General features: G+C 45.2%; 1 protein-coding gene across 1 annotated transcript in view; it reads right to left on the bottom strand.

Annotated features, from left to right (window-relative positions):
• Positions 1 to 17,239, bottom strand: part of MRPS31 (mitochondrial ribosomal protein S31) — a 143,306-nt gene that overhangs the window by 43,640 nt on the left and 82,427 nt on the right. The window contains exon 5 of the mRNA XM_089680352.1: positions 14,996 to 15,072. Within this exon, the coding sequence (XP_089536478.1) occupies positions 14,996 to 15,072 (77 nt within the window). The remainder of the gene's footprint in view (positions 1 to 14,995; positions 15,073 to 17,239) is intronic.

Genomic DNA, 17,239 nt, shown 5'->3' with positions numbered 1-17,239 from the left:
CTGACCCGGCTTGTCCGACGCTGGAACCTCTCCTGCCTGTGACTATCACTGGCTGCCAGCTGCCCGCGGTTGTCCAAACCTCTGCTATACCTTCCTGCCTGCTGCACCAGCTCCTGATCAACAACTGACCTGCATCCTGATCTTCTGGGTCATCACCTGCCAGCTCTCACCTCAAACCCATCAGGCACTCATGCTCCTCCTAGCTTGGTGCCTTCTGTTTACCCTATTAGGGGTCCCGAACGGGAGTGGTAAGAGGAAGCCCTCTCTCCACGTCAGGATCCCCAACCAGGTACGTGACAGAAGCAAATGAAACCACTGTGGGAGAAAATTGGGGTAGCGAGATAAAATCCACACAAGCATGGGAGAACCTGCAAACTCTAACCCTAACCCAAATACTGGATAAGACTTGAAGAATGAGACTGCAAACAGTGTTAAGTGGTTGTAAAGGCTGAATGCATGAAGGTAAAAAACGTTCTGTGTGCTGCTCCCCCTACAGCCCGCCTAATATTCACCTAAGCCTGACCTCTATCTTGTTTCATCTACAGTGGGGCAAAAAAGTATTTAGTCAGCCACCAATTGTGCAAGTTCTCCCACTTAAAAAGATGAGAGAGGCCTGTAATTGGCATCATAGATAGACCTCAACTATGAGAGACAAAATGAGAAAAAAAGATTCAGACAATCACATTGGCTGATTTGGAAAGAATTTATTTGCAAATTATGGTGGAAAATAAGTATTTGGTCAATATCAAAAGTTCATCTCAATACTTTGTTATATATCCTTTGCTGGCAATAACAGAGGTCAAACGTTTCCTGTAAGTCTTCACAAGGTTGGCACACTGTTGCTGGTATGTTGGCCCATTCCTCCATGCAGATCTCCTCTAGAGCAGTGATGTTTTGGGGCTGTCACTGGGCAACACGGACTTTCAACTCCCTCCAAAGGTTTTCTATGGGGTTGAGATCTGGAGACTGGCTAGGCCACTCCAGGACCTTGAAATGCTTCTTACGAAGCCACTCCTTCGTTGCCCGGGCGGTATGTTTGGGATCATTGTCATTTTGGAAGACCCAGCTACGTTTTATCTTCAATGCCCTTGCTGATGGAAGGAGGTTTGCACCCAAAATCTCACGATACATGGCCCCATTCATTCTGTCCTGTACATGGATCAGTTGTCCTGGTCCCTTTGTGGATAAACAGCCCCAAAGCATGATGTTGCCACCCCCATGCTTCACAGTAGGTATGGTGTTCTTTGGATGCAACTCAGCATTCTCTCTCCTCCAAACACCACGAGTTGTGTTTCTACCAAACAGTTCTATTTTGGTTTCATCTGACCATATGACATTCTCCCAATCCTCTTCTGGATCATCCAAATGCTCTCTAGCAAACTTCAGATGGGCCCGGACATGTACTGGCTTAAGCAGGGGGACACATCTGGCACTGCAGGATCTGAGTCCCTGGCGGCGTAGTGTGTTACTGATGGTAGCCTTTGTTACGTTGGTCCCAGCTCTCTGCAGGTCATTCACTAGGTCCCCCCATGTGGTCCTGGGATTTTTGCTCACCGTTTTTGTGATCATTTTGACCCCACGGGGTGAGATCTTGCGTGGAGCCCCAGATCGAGGGAGATTATCAGTGGTCTTCTATGTCTTCCATTTTCTAATTATTGCTCCCACAGTTGATTTGTTCACACCATGCTGCTTGTCTATTGCAGATTCAGTCTTCCCAGCCTGGTGCAGGTCTACAATTTTGTTTCTGGTGTCCTTCGACAGCTCTTTGGTCTTCACCATAGTAGAGTTTGGAGTGTGACTGTTTGAGGTTGTGGACAGGTGTCTTTTATACTGATAACAAGTTCAAACAGGTGCCATTGATACAGGTAATGAGTGCAGGACAGAGGAGCCTCTTAAAGAAGAAGGTACAGGTCTGTGAGAGCCAGAAATCTTGCTTGTTTGTAGGTGACCAAATACTTATTTTCCACCATAATTTGCAAATAAATTCTTTCCAAATCAGCCAATGTGACTGTCTGGATTTTTTTCTCATTTTGTCTCTCATAGTTGAGGTCTACCTATGATGCCCATTACAGGCCTCTCTCATCTTTTTAAGTGGGAGAACTTTCACAATTGGTGGCTGACTAAATACTTTTTTGCCCCACTGTATGTGCACAAGAGCGCCTTGGCTATCCTGGGTTTCTCTCACCTCATTGGCTGAGACACAGCAGAGGGAGCCACTGGCTCCCACTGCTGTCAATCAAAGTCAGTAAGGGGGGAGAGCGGGGGGTGAGGCTAACTATCTATAATACACAAGCTATTTTTGATTCACTTACAGCCCTGCAGCCCTTTCAACTGACAGCAGCAGGCAAATGACTGACAAAAGATAAACATGCGCTGGGTGTCAGTGTTAAAAGGTGCTGTTCACACCACTGAGCAATGTCTAATACACAGGTTTGAGAGGTGGGAAAACACAAACCTGAACCTGTTTCTGCCTCTACCTGTCTGATCAGAGCTATCTATAAAAACAAAGAATTCACTGGAATAAAACCGTCAAGCAGGCCAATACTTGATGTGTCTGTTTTATGAGCTGACACGCTGGTTAATTTGATGGGCAGATCGCCCAATAAAAACCAGATTTCATCTTACTAATTGAAAATGCACCTCAGGTTTTCTCTCCTCTCTTCGGGAGGTTCCAAAAGGATTAAAAGGGAGACTGACGGCATCCCACATAGAATTAGGATTCAAGAGAGGGACGGTAGTGGATTTACAAATGGCTTCAGCATTAGTTTACAGCAGTCGACATATACAGTGCCTTGAAAAAGTATGCATAATCCTTGAAATTTTCCACATTTTGTCAGGTTACAACCTAAACATAAATGTATTTTATTGGGATTTTAAGTGATAGACCAACACAAGGTGGTACATAATTGTTAAGTGTCAGGAGAATGATAAATGGTTTTCAACATTTTTTACAAATAAATATCTGAGAAGTGTGGCGTGCATTTGTATTCAGCCCCCTATACTCCAATATTCCTAACTAAAATCTAGTGGAACCAATTGCCTTCAGAAGTCACCTTTTATTAGTAAATAGAGTCCACCTGTGTGTAATTTAATCTCAGTATAAATACATCTGTTCTGTGAAGCCCTCAGAGGTTTGTTAGAACATTAGTGAACAAACAGCATCATGAAGGCCAAGGAACACACCAGACGGGTCAGGGATAATATTTTGGAGAGATTTAAAGCAGGGTTAGGTTATACAAAAATATACAGTCCAAGTCTTTTAGCGTCTAAAATGTGCAAATGTCCTAAAAACCGTGAATATGATAATTTTCTTCTTTAATATTCTTCCTCCAAAATGTGAGAATTCTTATTCTAATAAACCTCAAAAGAAAAAATTATATTCGCACATAGTGCATTATTCCCAACATGTGATATGTTTCACAAAACGCACTTCCAAACTCGTGACAAATCGTGCAAAAAGTCCACCTTATGACCACATCTAAATAACTGTTATCCTTACTCAATTTCACAACCTTAAATCAATTTCACTTTTAAATCATTCCGTGATTTCACTTCCATTCGTCTTCCTCAGTGTAGGAGATACACATCCCAAAAATTTGAATATAGTGTAATATCCTTAAGGCAATAGATACACTCTTGTGCTCCCCTCATGTCTCCACAAATCACCAGTGTATGTGAACACATAAACCGACACCGAATATATTATGCACCTTACCAGACGGTAAGAATCAACCAGCATTACATGGATATAGGTTCTTCTCATCCCCGAGTATATATGATCTCCAATGGCATCATAACATATATCAGAACAAAGCAATATAGTGTAGTAGGTAATAGTAGAAATTGGACCATTTATTTAGCTAAAATTGTGCTTACAAACCAAATTCTTGTATCTCAGCATGTATTCATTCATAAAACAAGCATGGTGTGTAAAACCTTCTTCAAAATGGCCACTCTGCAACTTCCGGGCCTTTGATGAAGTCGGAAGTGATGATACATGTCAGACGTAGCGTTGGACATAAACCGGAAGTTGTGGAGCGGCCATTTTGAAGAAGGTTTTACACACCATGCTTGTTTTATGAATGAATACATGCTGAGATACAGTGGGGCAAAAAAGTATTTAGTCAGCCACCAACTGTGCAAGTTCTCCCACTTAAAAAGATGAGAGAGGCCTGTATTTGGCATCATAGGTAGACCTCAACTATGAGAGACAAAATGAGAAAACAAAATCCAGACAATCACATTGGCTGATTTGGAAAGAATTTATTTGCAAATTATGGTGGAAAATAAGTATTTGGTCACCTACAAACAAGCAAGATTTCTGGCTCTCACAGACCTGTACCTTCTTCTTTAAGTGGCTCTTCTGTCCTGCACTCATTACCTGTATCAATGGCACCTGTTTGAACTTGTTATCAGTATAAAAGACACCTGTCCACAACCTCAAACAGTCACACTCCAAACTCCACTATGGTGAAGACCAAAGAGCTGTCGAAGGACACCAGAAACAAAATTGTAGACCTGCACCAGGCTGGGAAGACTGAATCTGCAATAGGCAAGCAGCTTGGTGTGAACAAATCAACTGTGGGAGCAATAATTAGAAAATGGAAGACACAGAAGACCACTGATAATCTCCCTCGATCTGGGGCTCCACGCAAGATCTCACCCCGTGGGGTCAAAATGATCACAAGAACGGTGAGCAAAAATCCCAGGACCACATGGGGGGACCTAGGGAATGACCTGCAGAAAGCTGGGACCAATGTAACAAAGGGATTAGTAAAACACTACGCCGCCAGGGACTCAGATCCTGCAGTGCCAGATGTGTCCCCCTGCTTAAGCCAGTACATGTCCGGGCCCGTCTGAAGTTTGCTAGAGAGCATTTGGATGATCCAGAAAAGGATTGGGAGAATGTCATATGGTCAGATGAAACCAAAATAGAACTGTCTGGTAGAAACACAACTTGTTGTGTTTGGAGGAGAGAGAATGCTGAGTTGCATCCAAAGAGCACCATACCTACTGTGAAGCATGGGGGTGGCAACATCATGCTTTGGGGCTGTTTCTCCGCAAAGGGACCAGGACGACTGATCCATGTACAGGACAGAATGAATGGGGCCATGTATCGTAGATTTTGAGTGCAAACCTCCTTCCATCAGCAAGGGCATTGAAGATGAAACGTGGCTGGGTCTTCCAACATGACAATGATCCCAAACATACTGCCCGGGCAATGAAGGAGTGGCTTCGTAAGAAGCATTTCAAGGTCCTGGAGTGGCCTAGCCAGTCTCCAGATCTCAACCCCATAGAAAACCTTTGGAGGGAGTTGAAAGTCCGTGTTGCCCAGTGACAGCCCCAAAACATCACTGCTCTAGAGGAGATCTGCATGGAGGAATGGGCCAACATACCAGCAACAGTGTGTGCCAACCTTGTGAAGACTTACAGGAAACGTTTGACCTCTGTCATTGCCAACAAAGGATATATAACAAAGTATTGAGATGAACTTTTGATATTGACCAAATACTTATTTTCCACCATAATTTGCAAATAAATTCTTTCCAAATCAGCCAATGTGATTGTCTGGATTTTTTTTTCTCATTTTGTCTCTCATAGTTGAGGTCTACCTATGATGCCAATTACAGGCCTCTCTCATTTTTTTAAGTGGGAGAACTTGCACAATTGGTGGCTGACTAAATACTTTTTTGCCCCACTGTACAAGAATTTTGATTGTAAGCGCAATTTTAGCTAAATAACTGGTTCAATTTATACTACTACACTATATTGCTTGGACTGTATATTTTGGACTTTCGTGGGAGAAAGTGTATTATTTTGGCATTTGGGGATTTTGTAGACACTTTTAGTACACTAATATATTCACCTATATACAAAAATATCCCAAGCTTTGAACATCTCAGTGAGCACTGTTCAATCCATCATCTAAAAATGGAAAGAGTATGGCACAACTGCCAACCTACCAAGACATGGCCGTCCACCTAAACCGACAGGCAAGGAGAGCATTAATCAGAGAAGCAGCCTAGAGGCCCGCGGTAACTCTGGAGGAGCTGCAGACATCCACAGCTCAGGTGAGAGAATCTGTCCACAGGACAACTGCACTGCATGGAAGAGTGGCAACAAGAAAACCACTGGTGAAAGAAAGCCATAAGAAGTCCCATTTGCAGTTTGCGAGAAGCCATGAGGGAGACACAGAAATCATGTGGAATAAGGTGATCTGGTCAGATGAGACCAAAATGAACATTGTGGCCTAAAAGCAAAATGCTATGTGTGGTGGAAAACCTAAAACTGCACATCACCCTGAGCACACCATCCCCACCGTGAAACATGGTGGTGGCAGCATCATGTTGTGGTGATGCTTTCTTCAGCAGGGACAGGGAAGATGGTCAGAGTTGATGGGAAGATGGATGGAGCCAAACACAGGGCAATATTTTATCATTTTCCTTCCACTTCACAATTATGTGCCACTCTGTGTTGGTCTATCACATAAAATCCCAATAAAATACACGTACTACTTTCGTAACATGACAAAACTTCAAGGGGTATGAGTACTTTTCCAAGACACTGTACATTTTATATACACATAGGCATGCTAACATATTAAACATTTGACACTCCTCTATATATACACACACAAATGGCCATACAGCGTACAATGCAGCCATATTTTCTCTTCTGGGAATGAAAAGTGTCAAATGAACAGGCTTTAAGTGCTGAGGGTGGCACATGAACCTGCAAAACAGCAAGCAGGTTTAAAAGGGTACAAATAAGTCAACATGTACAACGCTTTATGCACACAGCCATAAGTTGACACATAGCATACAATATGACCGTATACTCCCTACCAGGAGTGACAAGTGCAGTGTACAGCCATCACCAGTCAACCTTTACACATCAATGGCAGACAACAGGCAAGTGTGTGTGCGGGTATGTATGTATGTATGTATATGTATAAGTCCCAGTACACATCTTGCTGCTTGGATTCCTGTATACTTGTGTATATACATACATACATACCTCCAATCAATCTGCACAAATCAATTGCAGACAGAAGATGTAACTGTGCACTGCAACTGTCACTCATGACAGTGGAAATACAAATATATTGTTCGCTACATGTTTTATTATTTGTACTTGCTGCTCTGCAACTTCATGTGCCACACTCAGCACTTTAATCCTGCTTAGTGGACTATGAACAAGCGTTGGCCTATCAGTAAGTTCTTTTCTGTATTCGGCACCAGATGTCCAACTAAACGCCTCACTCGCCAGCTTTAAGTACGACAGAAGTGTGCCTTTAGATGTCTATCAATGCTGAAAATCCCACTTCAGCTTGATTTCTAGTGTACACTGGTTTATGGGAACAGTAAAAAAAAACCAAAAAAACAACAGATTTTAGAACTTTTTCTGAGTTCATTTACTGACACCATCTTCCTCGTCTATATTCATTTCCAAACAGGGATGTCCCCAAGCAGATCCACAGTGAGGGGTAGGCAAACCAACTAATGGAGAGAAAAATCCTGGCTACGTGCAAAACTTTGTGGCCCCAACTAGAAACCAAAGATGCCAACACATCAACTTCACAGAGCTTGGTAAACGCGTGCACAAACGACCAGGTTACCACTTGAAAACTTAAGAAACAGACACCCAGGAGGCACTAACATCCTTAGTGGAGTGCGCCTTAACATGCAAGGGAGATTGCCATCCCTTAATGGCATACGCCTGCACATTCATCTGCTGAATCCAAAGGGAAACAGTGACAGAAGAGGCTGCCAGGCCTTTCATCAGACCATCCGTGAGCACTAGAAGAGAAATTGGACCTTCAAAAAATAGCTGTCACAGAGAGGTACATGGGAGATGTGCAAACCACATCCAAGAAGTGCAGAGCCTCCTCCCAAGGATGTAACAGTAAAGGACACAGAGAAAGAAGACATTTCCTCAGGCAAGTGAAAATGCAACACCATATTCAGAAGGAAAGAAGGGGAAGAAGAGAATCACCTTGACCGTGTGGAAAACCACATGACGAACCCTCTGGGGAGAAAGCCTGAGCCATATATGTGGCCAAGGGACGCTGAAATTAAACAGATACAGCAGAGTCAAAGAAACCTGACCCTTAATCGTGCCCAACACAAGCTTCTGATCCACACCGCTGTGGAGGATGGCCAACACCCGACTTTTAACAGACAGAACAGAGTCAGAAAACCCCCAGTCCTTCAGAACCTGGCTTGCAATAGACACATTGTCAAAGACAGCGATGGAAAGCAGGGGGGGCCCTAACATAGAAGACCCTCCCAAAGGGGCAGCCGCCAGGGAGCATCCACCGACACCACACCATGAACAGTGAGGCTAGCACGGAGCTACTGGGATGGCCGAGTCCCTCTCAGTCTCTATCCACCGTAATCAAAAGAATCAATCAAAAGGGTTGGAGGCGTAATTGTGAGTGTACTGATCACCCGGTGTCACTAACGCATCCATTGCATCCACCAGAGGATCGAAACGACCTTGCCATGAACCTGGAAACTTTCTGGTTGAGGCGCGATACAGGAAGATCCACATCTGGTGTCCCCCCGCGAGAGAACAGCTGATGGAACACCTCCGGGTCCAGGGACCACTTGCTCTGATCTAGTAAGATCTGAGAAAAGCTGAGATAATCCGCTTTTCAATTTATGAGCCCCAGAACATGTATGGCGGACAGAGCCGGAGATAACCTTTTAACCCATCTCTGGATGTGAGACGCAACCAGTGCCACTGCTGTACTTCTTGTGCCCCCTGGATGACTGACATATGTTACCGCTGTGGTGTTGTCCAACTGGATCCTGATCGGCAGACCCTATAGGCGACGACTAAAACCGACGGCAGACCCTATAGGCGACGACCTGATTGCCCAAGACTCCAGGACACTGATGGGCAGTTGAACCTACTCTGGAGTCCAGTGACCCTGAGCAGAGTGCAATCCCAAGACTCCAACCCAGCCCAAACGGGCTGGCATCCGTCGTAACCACAGTTCATCAAAGGGGAAGGAAGGACATTCCGTTCCATAGAGCCAGAGACTGCAATCACAGGGAAAATGGGCTCACGTCAACTGCTCCAGGTGCATATCTAAGGAAGAGGAAGACCTGTTCCATTTCAATAGGATTGCCTACTGCAGTGTTCTCGCATGGAACTGGACATACAGAACAGCTCAAAGGTAGCCAGCATCAGGCCAACATCATGCTTGCAAAAAACGCAGGGAGGGCTGCTTGCAATTCAAAAGCTGCCTGACCACTGCTAGGAGTTCCCGTAGATTGCCTGGTGGGAGGGACACCTTGGCCTGCCCTAAACAGAGGATCAGCCCAGACACTCCAAATTCTTGGATGGAATCAAATAAGACTTCCAGAGGGTCGGGATGCACTCAGGGTCCTATAAGGACACATGGTGATCCCCCCACTGTCCAGTATGGTCGAGAGGGTTCCGCACGCAGGAGCAAGTTGCCCAGGTAGTCGAGCAAAGAAATCCCCCATTGTCTCAGCAAGGCCAGGACCGGAGCAGAGACTTTGGTAAACACCCTGGGAGCAGAGATCAAACTGAAGAGCAGCAGTTCAACTTGGCAATGCACATCCCTGCTGATGCCCCTTGCAGATGTGAATACCAGAAAAGCCCCCTAACAAAGGGAGGCCACCAATAGAATGGATTTCAGTCTGAACTTGTTGCCTGAACGCCTGATCCTGGGCCATAAGGCATTCAGGTCCTTGAGGCCCAGGATCAAATGAACCCATCCATCTCGGGAACTGTGAACAGAGGAGAGTAAAAAATATTGGACCCGCTCCAACTCGCACTGAAACAATCACTCCTTGAAGGAGCAGAACCTGCACAGCCCATTACAGGGCCCTCAAACATGTCAGCAAAAGCTGCAGATAGGAGGAAAAGAAATTAAATTCTATTCTGTAGCAAAAATGAAAACCAAGACCACTAACACAACGCCATCCTCACCATGGCCGTGGCAGGAAAAAACCCACACCTGCCATGAGGAGTTGGATAACCTCCAAGGCAGTACTGCAGAGAATATACCTCTGAAAGGGCAGAGATGATAGGACTTGCAGGGGTCTGGTCAGCAGCCAGTGCTTGAGCCACAATACTCACCAAGGCACCAACACAAATGGAGAGCTTGGGGAGCAGGGAGGCAGCAGTAACAGATGTACCACATATGCACCTCCGCCCCTGGACTGAAACTGGTCCACCAGAGCCACCACCTTCCTGATCCATATGTCCGGTATTCCAACTGGTCACCACTACTTGGTCCTTTGGAAGTGTCAGGGACCCTGGGTCCATGGCCATCACAGGCAAAAAGTCCACCCTACAGTCCCATTCTTAAAAGATAGACCCACACCCGTGGAATCATGGGTGCCCGAGCAACCGGGGGGGGGGGGGAGGGTGGAATCACCATGGGAGAGGAGGTCCACTTCAACAGAGGGCCTACTCAAGGGGTAATGTACCCTCAGTGCCTGGGGACCACAGAAACTGCCATGGATGTCCCCAGGCCCGTGCCACATTTGCTAGGTGTGCAGGGTAGGCAAAACCACAACAGACCTATCCCACCAGGTTTTGCAGCCCCAAGATATCCCCTGTAGGACCGTTCTCGGCCCTCAGGGAAAGACCGAGGGCACCCATGCGCGGCCAAACAGAGGGTGCATTCTCTCCAACAGGGGAGCTGCAAAGCTCAGCAGGCATCGACACAGGAAGGGGGAGGGGGGAAATCTACCCTGCATCTGCCAATGACAGCTAAAAAACTGCAGGAACAGCTCACTGATGGGCCTGATACCCAAACAGTGTTCACCACCCCACATGTTCCCCCTGGGAAGGCAGTTGCCTACACACCACCATTTACTTGCTCGCAGAGGAAAAACACGTTTTTGGTCCCAACAAACCAGGAGGGGGCACCACCACAGCCCAGGTGGAATCCACTTCCAAGGGCCCCCCGGTGGACCCCAGCCCTCTCCCCATAGACTGAGTCTCAGACAGGTAGGGTGGGGGTTATTAAGGTTGGCCGGGTTAATGCCCTAGGTGCGGCACAGCACTAACCCCCTTAGTGGTGCCCACTGGCATAGGCCCAGGCTGCCAGGAAGAGCTGACATGGCAGAGTAAATCTTTTTTTTTTTTCTTATGGAAACACAGGCTCAGCTGTCATAAACAAAATGGATCCCGGCTGAGCCCACAAAAAGGTGGCTGAAGGCTGTAAGCATACAACAGAGGCCAAGCACAGAAGGGGCGGATGCACATACACAAACCTGGGCTGTGTCATCAGCCGGCCCAGGGTCCGCCCCTCCCTGCCTATCAATACCTCAATATGTACTGCCGCTATCACGTAAGCAGAGGGCAGATGCCCATGGCCAAGATGGTGGGAAACAGAGCCTGCCCAGTAGGCCAAAAAGGTACGGCCTAAAGTTGAGGCCAGCCTGACTGCGTGGTGCACTCCCTTCCATGAGCGGGCATAGGAAGAGCACCACCTCCAAATTGCATCCCTCAACCACCCAAGTGCACAGTTGGAGGACCAGCAGTCACCAGGGGCATTGGAGTATCCACACCTCCTGCTCCCCCACCACTGCAGGGCCCCTAGGCAAGCATCGCTCCAACCCACCCCCCCTGCACTTACAGACCGCCTCTGGATCGCCAGGGCACAGTGCGTTCAGTGATGGACCCAGGTAGGACACGTAATAACCAGGGGAAAGGGTGGACAACTATCACAAGGCCGAGTGGGGAGGAGAAACCTGTAGGGACCGACCAACCCCAGGGAGTACCCGCGCCCCACACCGTGTCCAGAAATGGAAGAGGAATGGAGGAATATTTCTCGCCACCGAAGTGGGGGCGACTGTTGGCCAAGGGTAACACTGTGACACAGACTATAGGGCGCCCGGTCATCTGTGGCCACGCGAGACATTTAACTCGCTGGCTGCCCCAGTTCAGGGGCGTAGTCGCAGCCAATCAAGTGCAGAGCTACCGGTCTGCGCGCACTTGCTAGTCACAGACTGGGGTGACCACTGGATCTGGATTATCCAGCCCATCGCCTAGCCTGACTGTTGCTAAATCTCTGAAGGAAAATGAAAAAAAAAAAATCAGAGCAAAAAAAGATGAGAAAAGCTATGAGACCATAGGTCCCAGTATAGGGTCACATTCATACTCCTTAACACCAAGGCAGAATGGCTGGAACCCTATAGCAGAGTGAGGGTTTTATGCCCAGAGAGGACTGCCCATAGGAGGAGCCAAATTTTTTTTGTGCCTGGTGTCCTACTCCTGTAGGTGTGGCTATAAAACCCTGTTTGGTAATGAATATAGAAGATGAGACTGTGTCCATCAATGAATGTAAGAGAATTTTTTTTTTAAGGTATCTCTACTGTCTGATGCAGCTACATATTAGATGACCTTAGTGGAGGTATAAATGGGAAATGAAATCCAACTGAATATGGCCCCCAGTCAACCAAGTTCTAGTTCAAGATACAATACAATGGAAGTGGTATTATTATGGAAGATTACTACATGTTTTAGACTGGAACTATCGGCAAAGAAAAACCTGCAGTCTGTCACTAGCATTACTACAGCAATTTCTGGTTTTCGGAGTTCACAAATCCCCTCCTTGCTAGTAACAGTTTTATTACCAGTTGATCCTGTCGGTAGATCCATTATTTTCTCATTTACCTTAACAGGGTGACCACACTATTCTTTCTACAGTGAAAACATGCACAATCACATTGTTATGTGGACAGAGTAGTCTTAGATTGACATGTACTGCAGTTATTGGGCTTTAAAGTATAGCACAAAGGCAAAGCTTTTTGTTTAGTTTTGGATAGAATAGATAGGGATCAGAGCAACTCTTAGATTTTAATTGCTACCTGTGCCCTCCGTTAGGGAGATTCACCCTATTTGTCCTGTTTACCTTTATCACTGAAAGTGAAACTAAAGGAGAGGGAATTCTCCAACGGGAAGACTAGTTCTGGTGACCAGGGGGCCCCAAGGGATTCCCTTAATTTGCATGGGATATCATCTCACTGTTTATTTTGGCTACAGAACAGAAAGAAGGCAAATCTCACCAATGGCAAAAAATTGACAGGGGTTATAACCCTCCTTTACTCAATCCATAATGAAAAAAAAAAATGTTTTGCCTATAATTTTACTATAAGTAAGCAACAATTTAAAGCCCTCGTTAAAGCGGGAACTAAAGCCAGTCTCCTGCATCCTCTATCCACCTTTCCCCAAGGTGCCAAACTGCAGCAATTTTCATTGGCCGGTGCAGGATTACATCACTTCTGCGCATGTGCACACAGGATCTGTGCTGGAATGTAAACCGAGCTGCGCTTGCACAGCTCCGTGTACATTCCAAGGGAGACTGTGAGAAGGCAGGGATGTTTATTTTAATAGATATTATTAGGTTTACTTATTTAGATATGGTTTGGTTGCTCACTGATCTCAGTGACAGGATTTTTGGACTTTTCAGGATTCCATCACATAGCATAAGCTTTGATGTTTGAAATGCAATGTAGGTCTTCTGTGTTGATTATATAACTTATTTTTTATGCAGAATTGTTTGCAATGTATATTTATCTAACTTGTGTTCATGTTTATGTTTCTGCACTATTTTCACCATTTTGATGTATAGACCTATATACTCCTTCTCTTTAATATATTTTGAATTGTCTGAACCGGTCTGTATGGGGGTAGAGGGTGTGTATAAATTTGTAGGAGACTCTAGTTTGTATTAGGCTATGACTAAGGCTATTTGCTGAAACGCGAAAGCTGTTTTTACTGTCATTGTGTAGCTAAATAAAGACCAACACAAATGTGTGAGTTGCCAACTCCCTTCAACTATCTGTATTCTGTTCAGGTGTTTGGAGGACACTTGGAGCCAGAGCACCGACTGCTCAGATTCCTTGCATGGCTATTCTGGGACCCTGAAGTAAGCACTGCATCTGTTTCTCATTTGAGGTTTATTTTATTGCAGAAGAGAAACTGCATGTCTCTTCTGCAATAAATCACAAGCTCAAGGTCTTTAAGATCAAAAAACTTTTGTTCCACTTTAAGGCCCCTTTTGCACAAAGGGTCCGGTCAGGCCTGTCTGTTTTTCAGGTGGGCCATTCGGATCCTCTATTCACTCCTATGGGCCAGTGGGTTTAAATAGACTGATGTCCGTTTACACCCATCTACCATTAATACAATCTGCAAAATTAAAGAAGAAAAAAAAAAACTGGAAGGGGATCCATCCCCCTCCATCTAGGCAGATCAGATTGGAGGGCAGTCAGGTGTAAACAGACAGTGGTGTCTTTTACACCCACAGGTCCATAAAGCAGAGTGGGCTGTGGAAATAAACTACACGGACATGGGGACCTGTCATCTGCCTGCTCTGATCAGCAGGGGATCAGTGGACAGATCCCCTGCTGACCATAGCACAGTCCGCCACGTGTGAAAGCGGCCTAACACTTATTAAGCAGTACAGTACCAGCTCTTTTAGTTCAGGAAAAAAAGAATAAATCATATACAGTAGGCTTCACAACACCCAGCAGTGTTATATGGATTGCCTCAACTTTGGTAACTGTCACTTTTGCTCGCCAGCTTGCTCTGCATGAAAAGAAAATATAAACTAAGTTCTGTGAAATGAAAAAAAAAAACCCAAAATCATATACTGAATAATATCAGTACAGGAATTAACCACATACAGTCACCAGAATATTCTTCACTATATTGGGTGTTTAACGCCACCCTACATATATGACTGTTTTTTGCGCTGGTAGCTGATGTTTTCAGATGTTAATATTTTGCACTTTCTAAATGCTATGTGAACAGGGAACTACTAGCCCCAGAGTTTTCTGGATCCTAGACAGTAAACACTCTGGACAGTAAGACCGAGCTTATTAAAGCAATGACAAACAGCTGTGTGTATCTTATAGTACAAGCAGAGTAGAGGTAAATCCCAGTCCAAATGCAGTGCACAGAAGCTCTGAGCAGAGAAAGGTTCTCTTCTAGGGTTACTGACCTGTTATAGCTGTCTGTTCAGAGTCGGGAGGAGTAGGAAATATATTCAGTCTTTTGGCAGTGAACAGTCCGGGTTTGCTGTAAGAGAATACACACGTCAGCAACTCCTCACTACTAAAGTTCACCTACTAATGCAATAATGGAACAGCTGAAGACAGCTCAAATAGGATTTCAGTTTTTACAAAAAGTTTGTGAAACCTTTTGATTATCTAGAATTCTGCATAAATGTTTCCTAAAATGTAATGAGATTTTCACCAAATTTGCAATATTGACCACAGACAGAAAAGTCTTCTTAAAAGGATACTTGTTCTGTGAGAAATGCAGGGCTAGCCCTGATAACCTCCTTATGATATTGCTAGGCTGTCTTTGGTTCAATGCTTTTTTTAGTCACAGACAGAATAAGCATACAGCAAGTAATGACAAAACTCCTAATTGGCATTTTTCCTCTGGCTCACAGTACTGAAAGCATATGATCAGCAATACAGCCAGACCGTGCTAGACCCTCAAATTCTCTCATGACTTTTTTTTTTTAATTTTAAACAACATACATAATATTCTACATTGCTACATCTTTAATTAATATGATTTACTGCTGAAAACAATATAAATACAAAATAATAAAAAATAAATACACTTATTCAAATAACAAAAACAGCTTTCACTGCAATATTCGCCTTCAATCCATGCATGTCCTGTGCAGAAAGTGGTCCCCATCAATAGATGGCGCACCTTTTCTATGTTCACTGATAAACAATTTAATTCAGCCAACTTTCTGTAAGCCCTTTGAGGGTGAATCATCGGGCAAGCCTGGAATCACAGTACTGAAAGCTGGACAGCGTCATTCAATTCACTGTGAGCACATGTTGTCATTTACACACTTCTTTGGGGGTACATCATGCCAGCTTTGACTCACAGAACTAGAAGCCCCCCCAAAAATCACTTATTGGACAGCTTCATTCAACCCACTTCCTGTGAGCCCAGGCTGTCATTTACACACCTCTCTGGGGGTACATCATCATGCCAGCCCGGACTCACAGTACTGAAGCTCGCATAGTATTGAATGATGCTTTGGGCTTTAATATGGACCATTCATTGCAAACACCACCTCTGAAGTCCAAAGACTGGCCAGAAGACTGCTGAATTAACGATATGTACAAGGGGATATTTTTTAAAAGTCCAGGAAAAAACAGCGCTGTGAAAGTATAGTAAGTAAAATTTTGCCTCCCTAGGAGGTGTACCTTTAATAGGAATGTATAATGGTAAAAACATCCAGAGATTATGGTGGCAAGGACATGGTGGGAGAACTGTCCGCTCCTCAGGTGTGCCAAAAATGGAGAGAACTCCATGGGTAGCTGGAATCGCCGGAGCTCGCGGTGTCCCAGAACTGACGCCACAGTTATCTCGGATGAAGCGGAAGGAAGATCCTGGCCTTGGAGTGCAAGCTGGGCTGGCACCCTAGACAACGCGTTTCGCGCACATGCGCCTTATCAAGCTACCCATGGAGTTCTCTCCATTTTTGGCACACCTGAGGAGCGGATGGTTCTCCCAACTTGTCCTTGCCACCATAATCTCTGGATGTTTTTACTATTATACACGTGTATTAACCACTTGCCTACTGGGCACTTATACCCCCTTCATTACCAGGCCAAGTTTCAGCTTTCAGCGCTGTCGCACTTTGAATGACAATTTTGCGGTCATGCAACACTGTATCCATATGAAATTTTTATAATTGTTTTCACACAAATAGGGCTTTCTTTTGGTGGCATTTAGTCGCTGCAAGTGTTTTATTTTTTGCACTATAAACAAAAAAAGAGCAAAACATTTTGAAAAAAAAAAGTTTTTCTTTGTTTCTATTATAAAGTTTTGCAAACAGGTAATTTTTCTCCTTCACTGATGTGCGTTGGTGAGGCTCCACTGATAGGTGGCACTGATGAGCTGGTACTGCTGGGCACTGACTGGCAGCACTGCTGGGCATTGATGGGTGGCACTGATGGGTTGCACTGGTGGGCACAAGTGGGTGGCACTACTGGGAACTTGTGGGTGGCACTGGTGGGCAATCATGATCGGTGCCGATCCCTCCTCTGACAACTGCCAGTTCTCGGCAGCACTTTTCTCACGCTGTGACAGCATGAGGAAAGTGCAGCCGTTAACCGGCAATTGCATTTTCCGGTGATCAGTGTGTCACTGGACACGGCTGATCACGTGGTAAAAGGCCGCTGTGATTGGCCTTTTACCATACCACGTG

This window comes from Staurois parvus, unplaced genomic scaffold (genome assembly GCF_062004578.1).
Source record: "Staurois parvus isolate SC_StPar_1 unplaced genomic scaffold, SC_StPar_1.0 ptg000242l, whole genome shotgun sequence".
NCBI classification, from domain to species: domain Eukaryota; kingdom Metazoa; phylum Chordata; class Amphibia; order Anura; family Ranidae; genus Staurois; species Staurois parvus.
The sequence above is the reverse complement of the archived record's forward strand: the minus strand, read 5'-3'. Positions and strand labels throughout refer to the sequence as shown.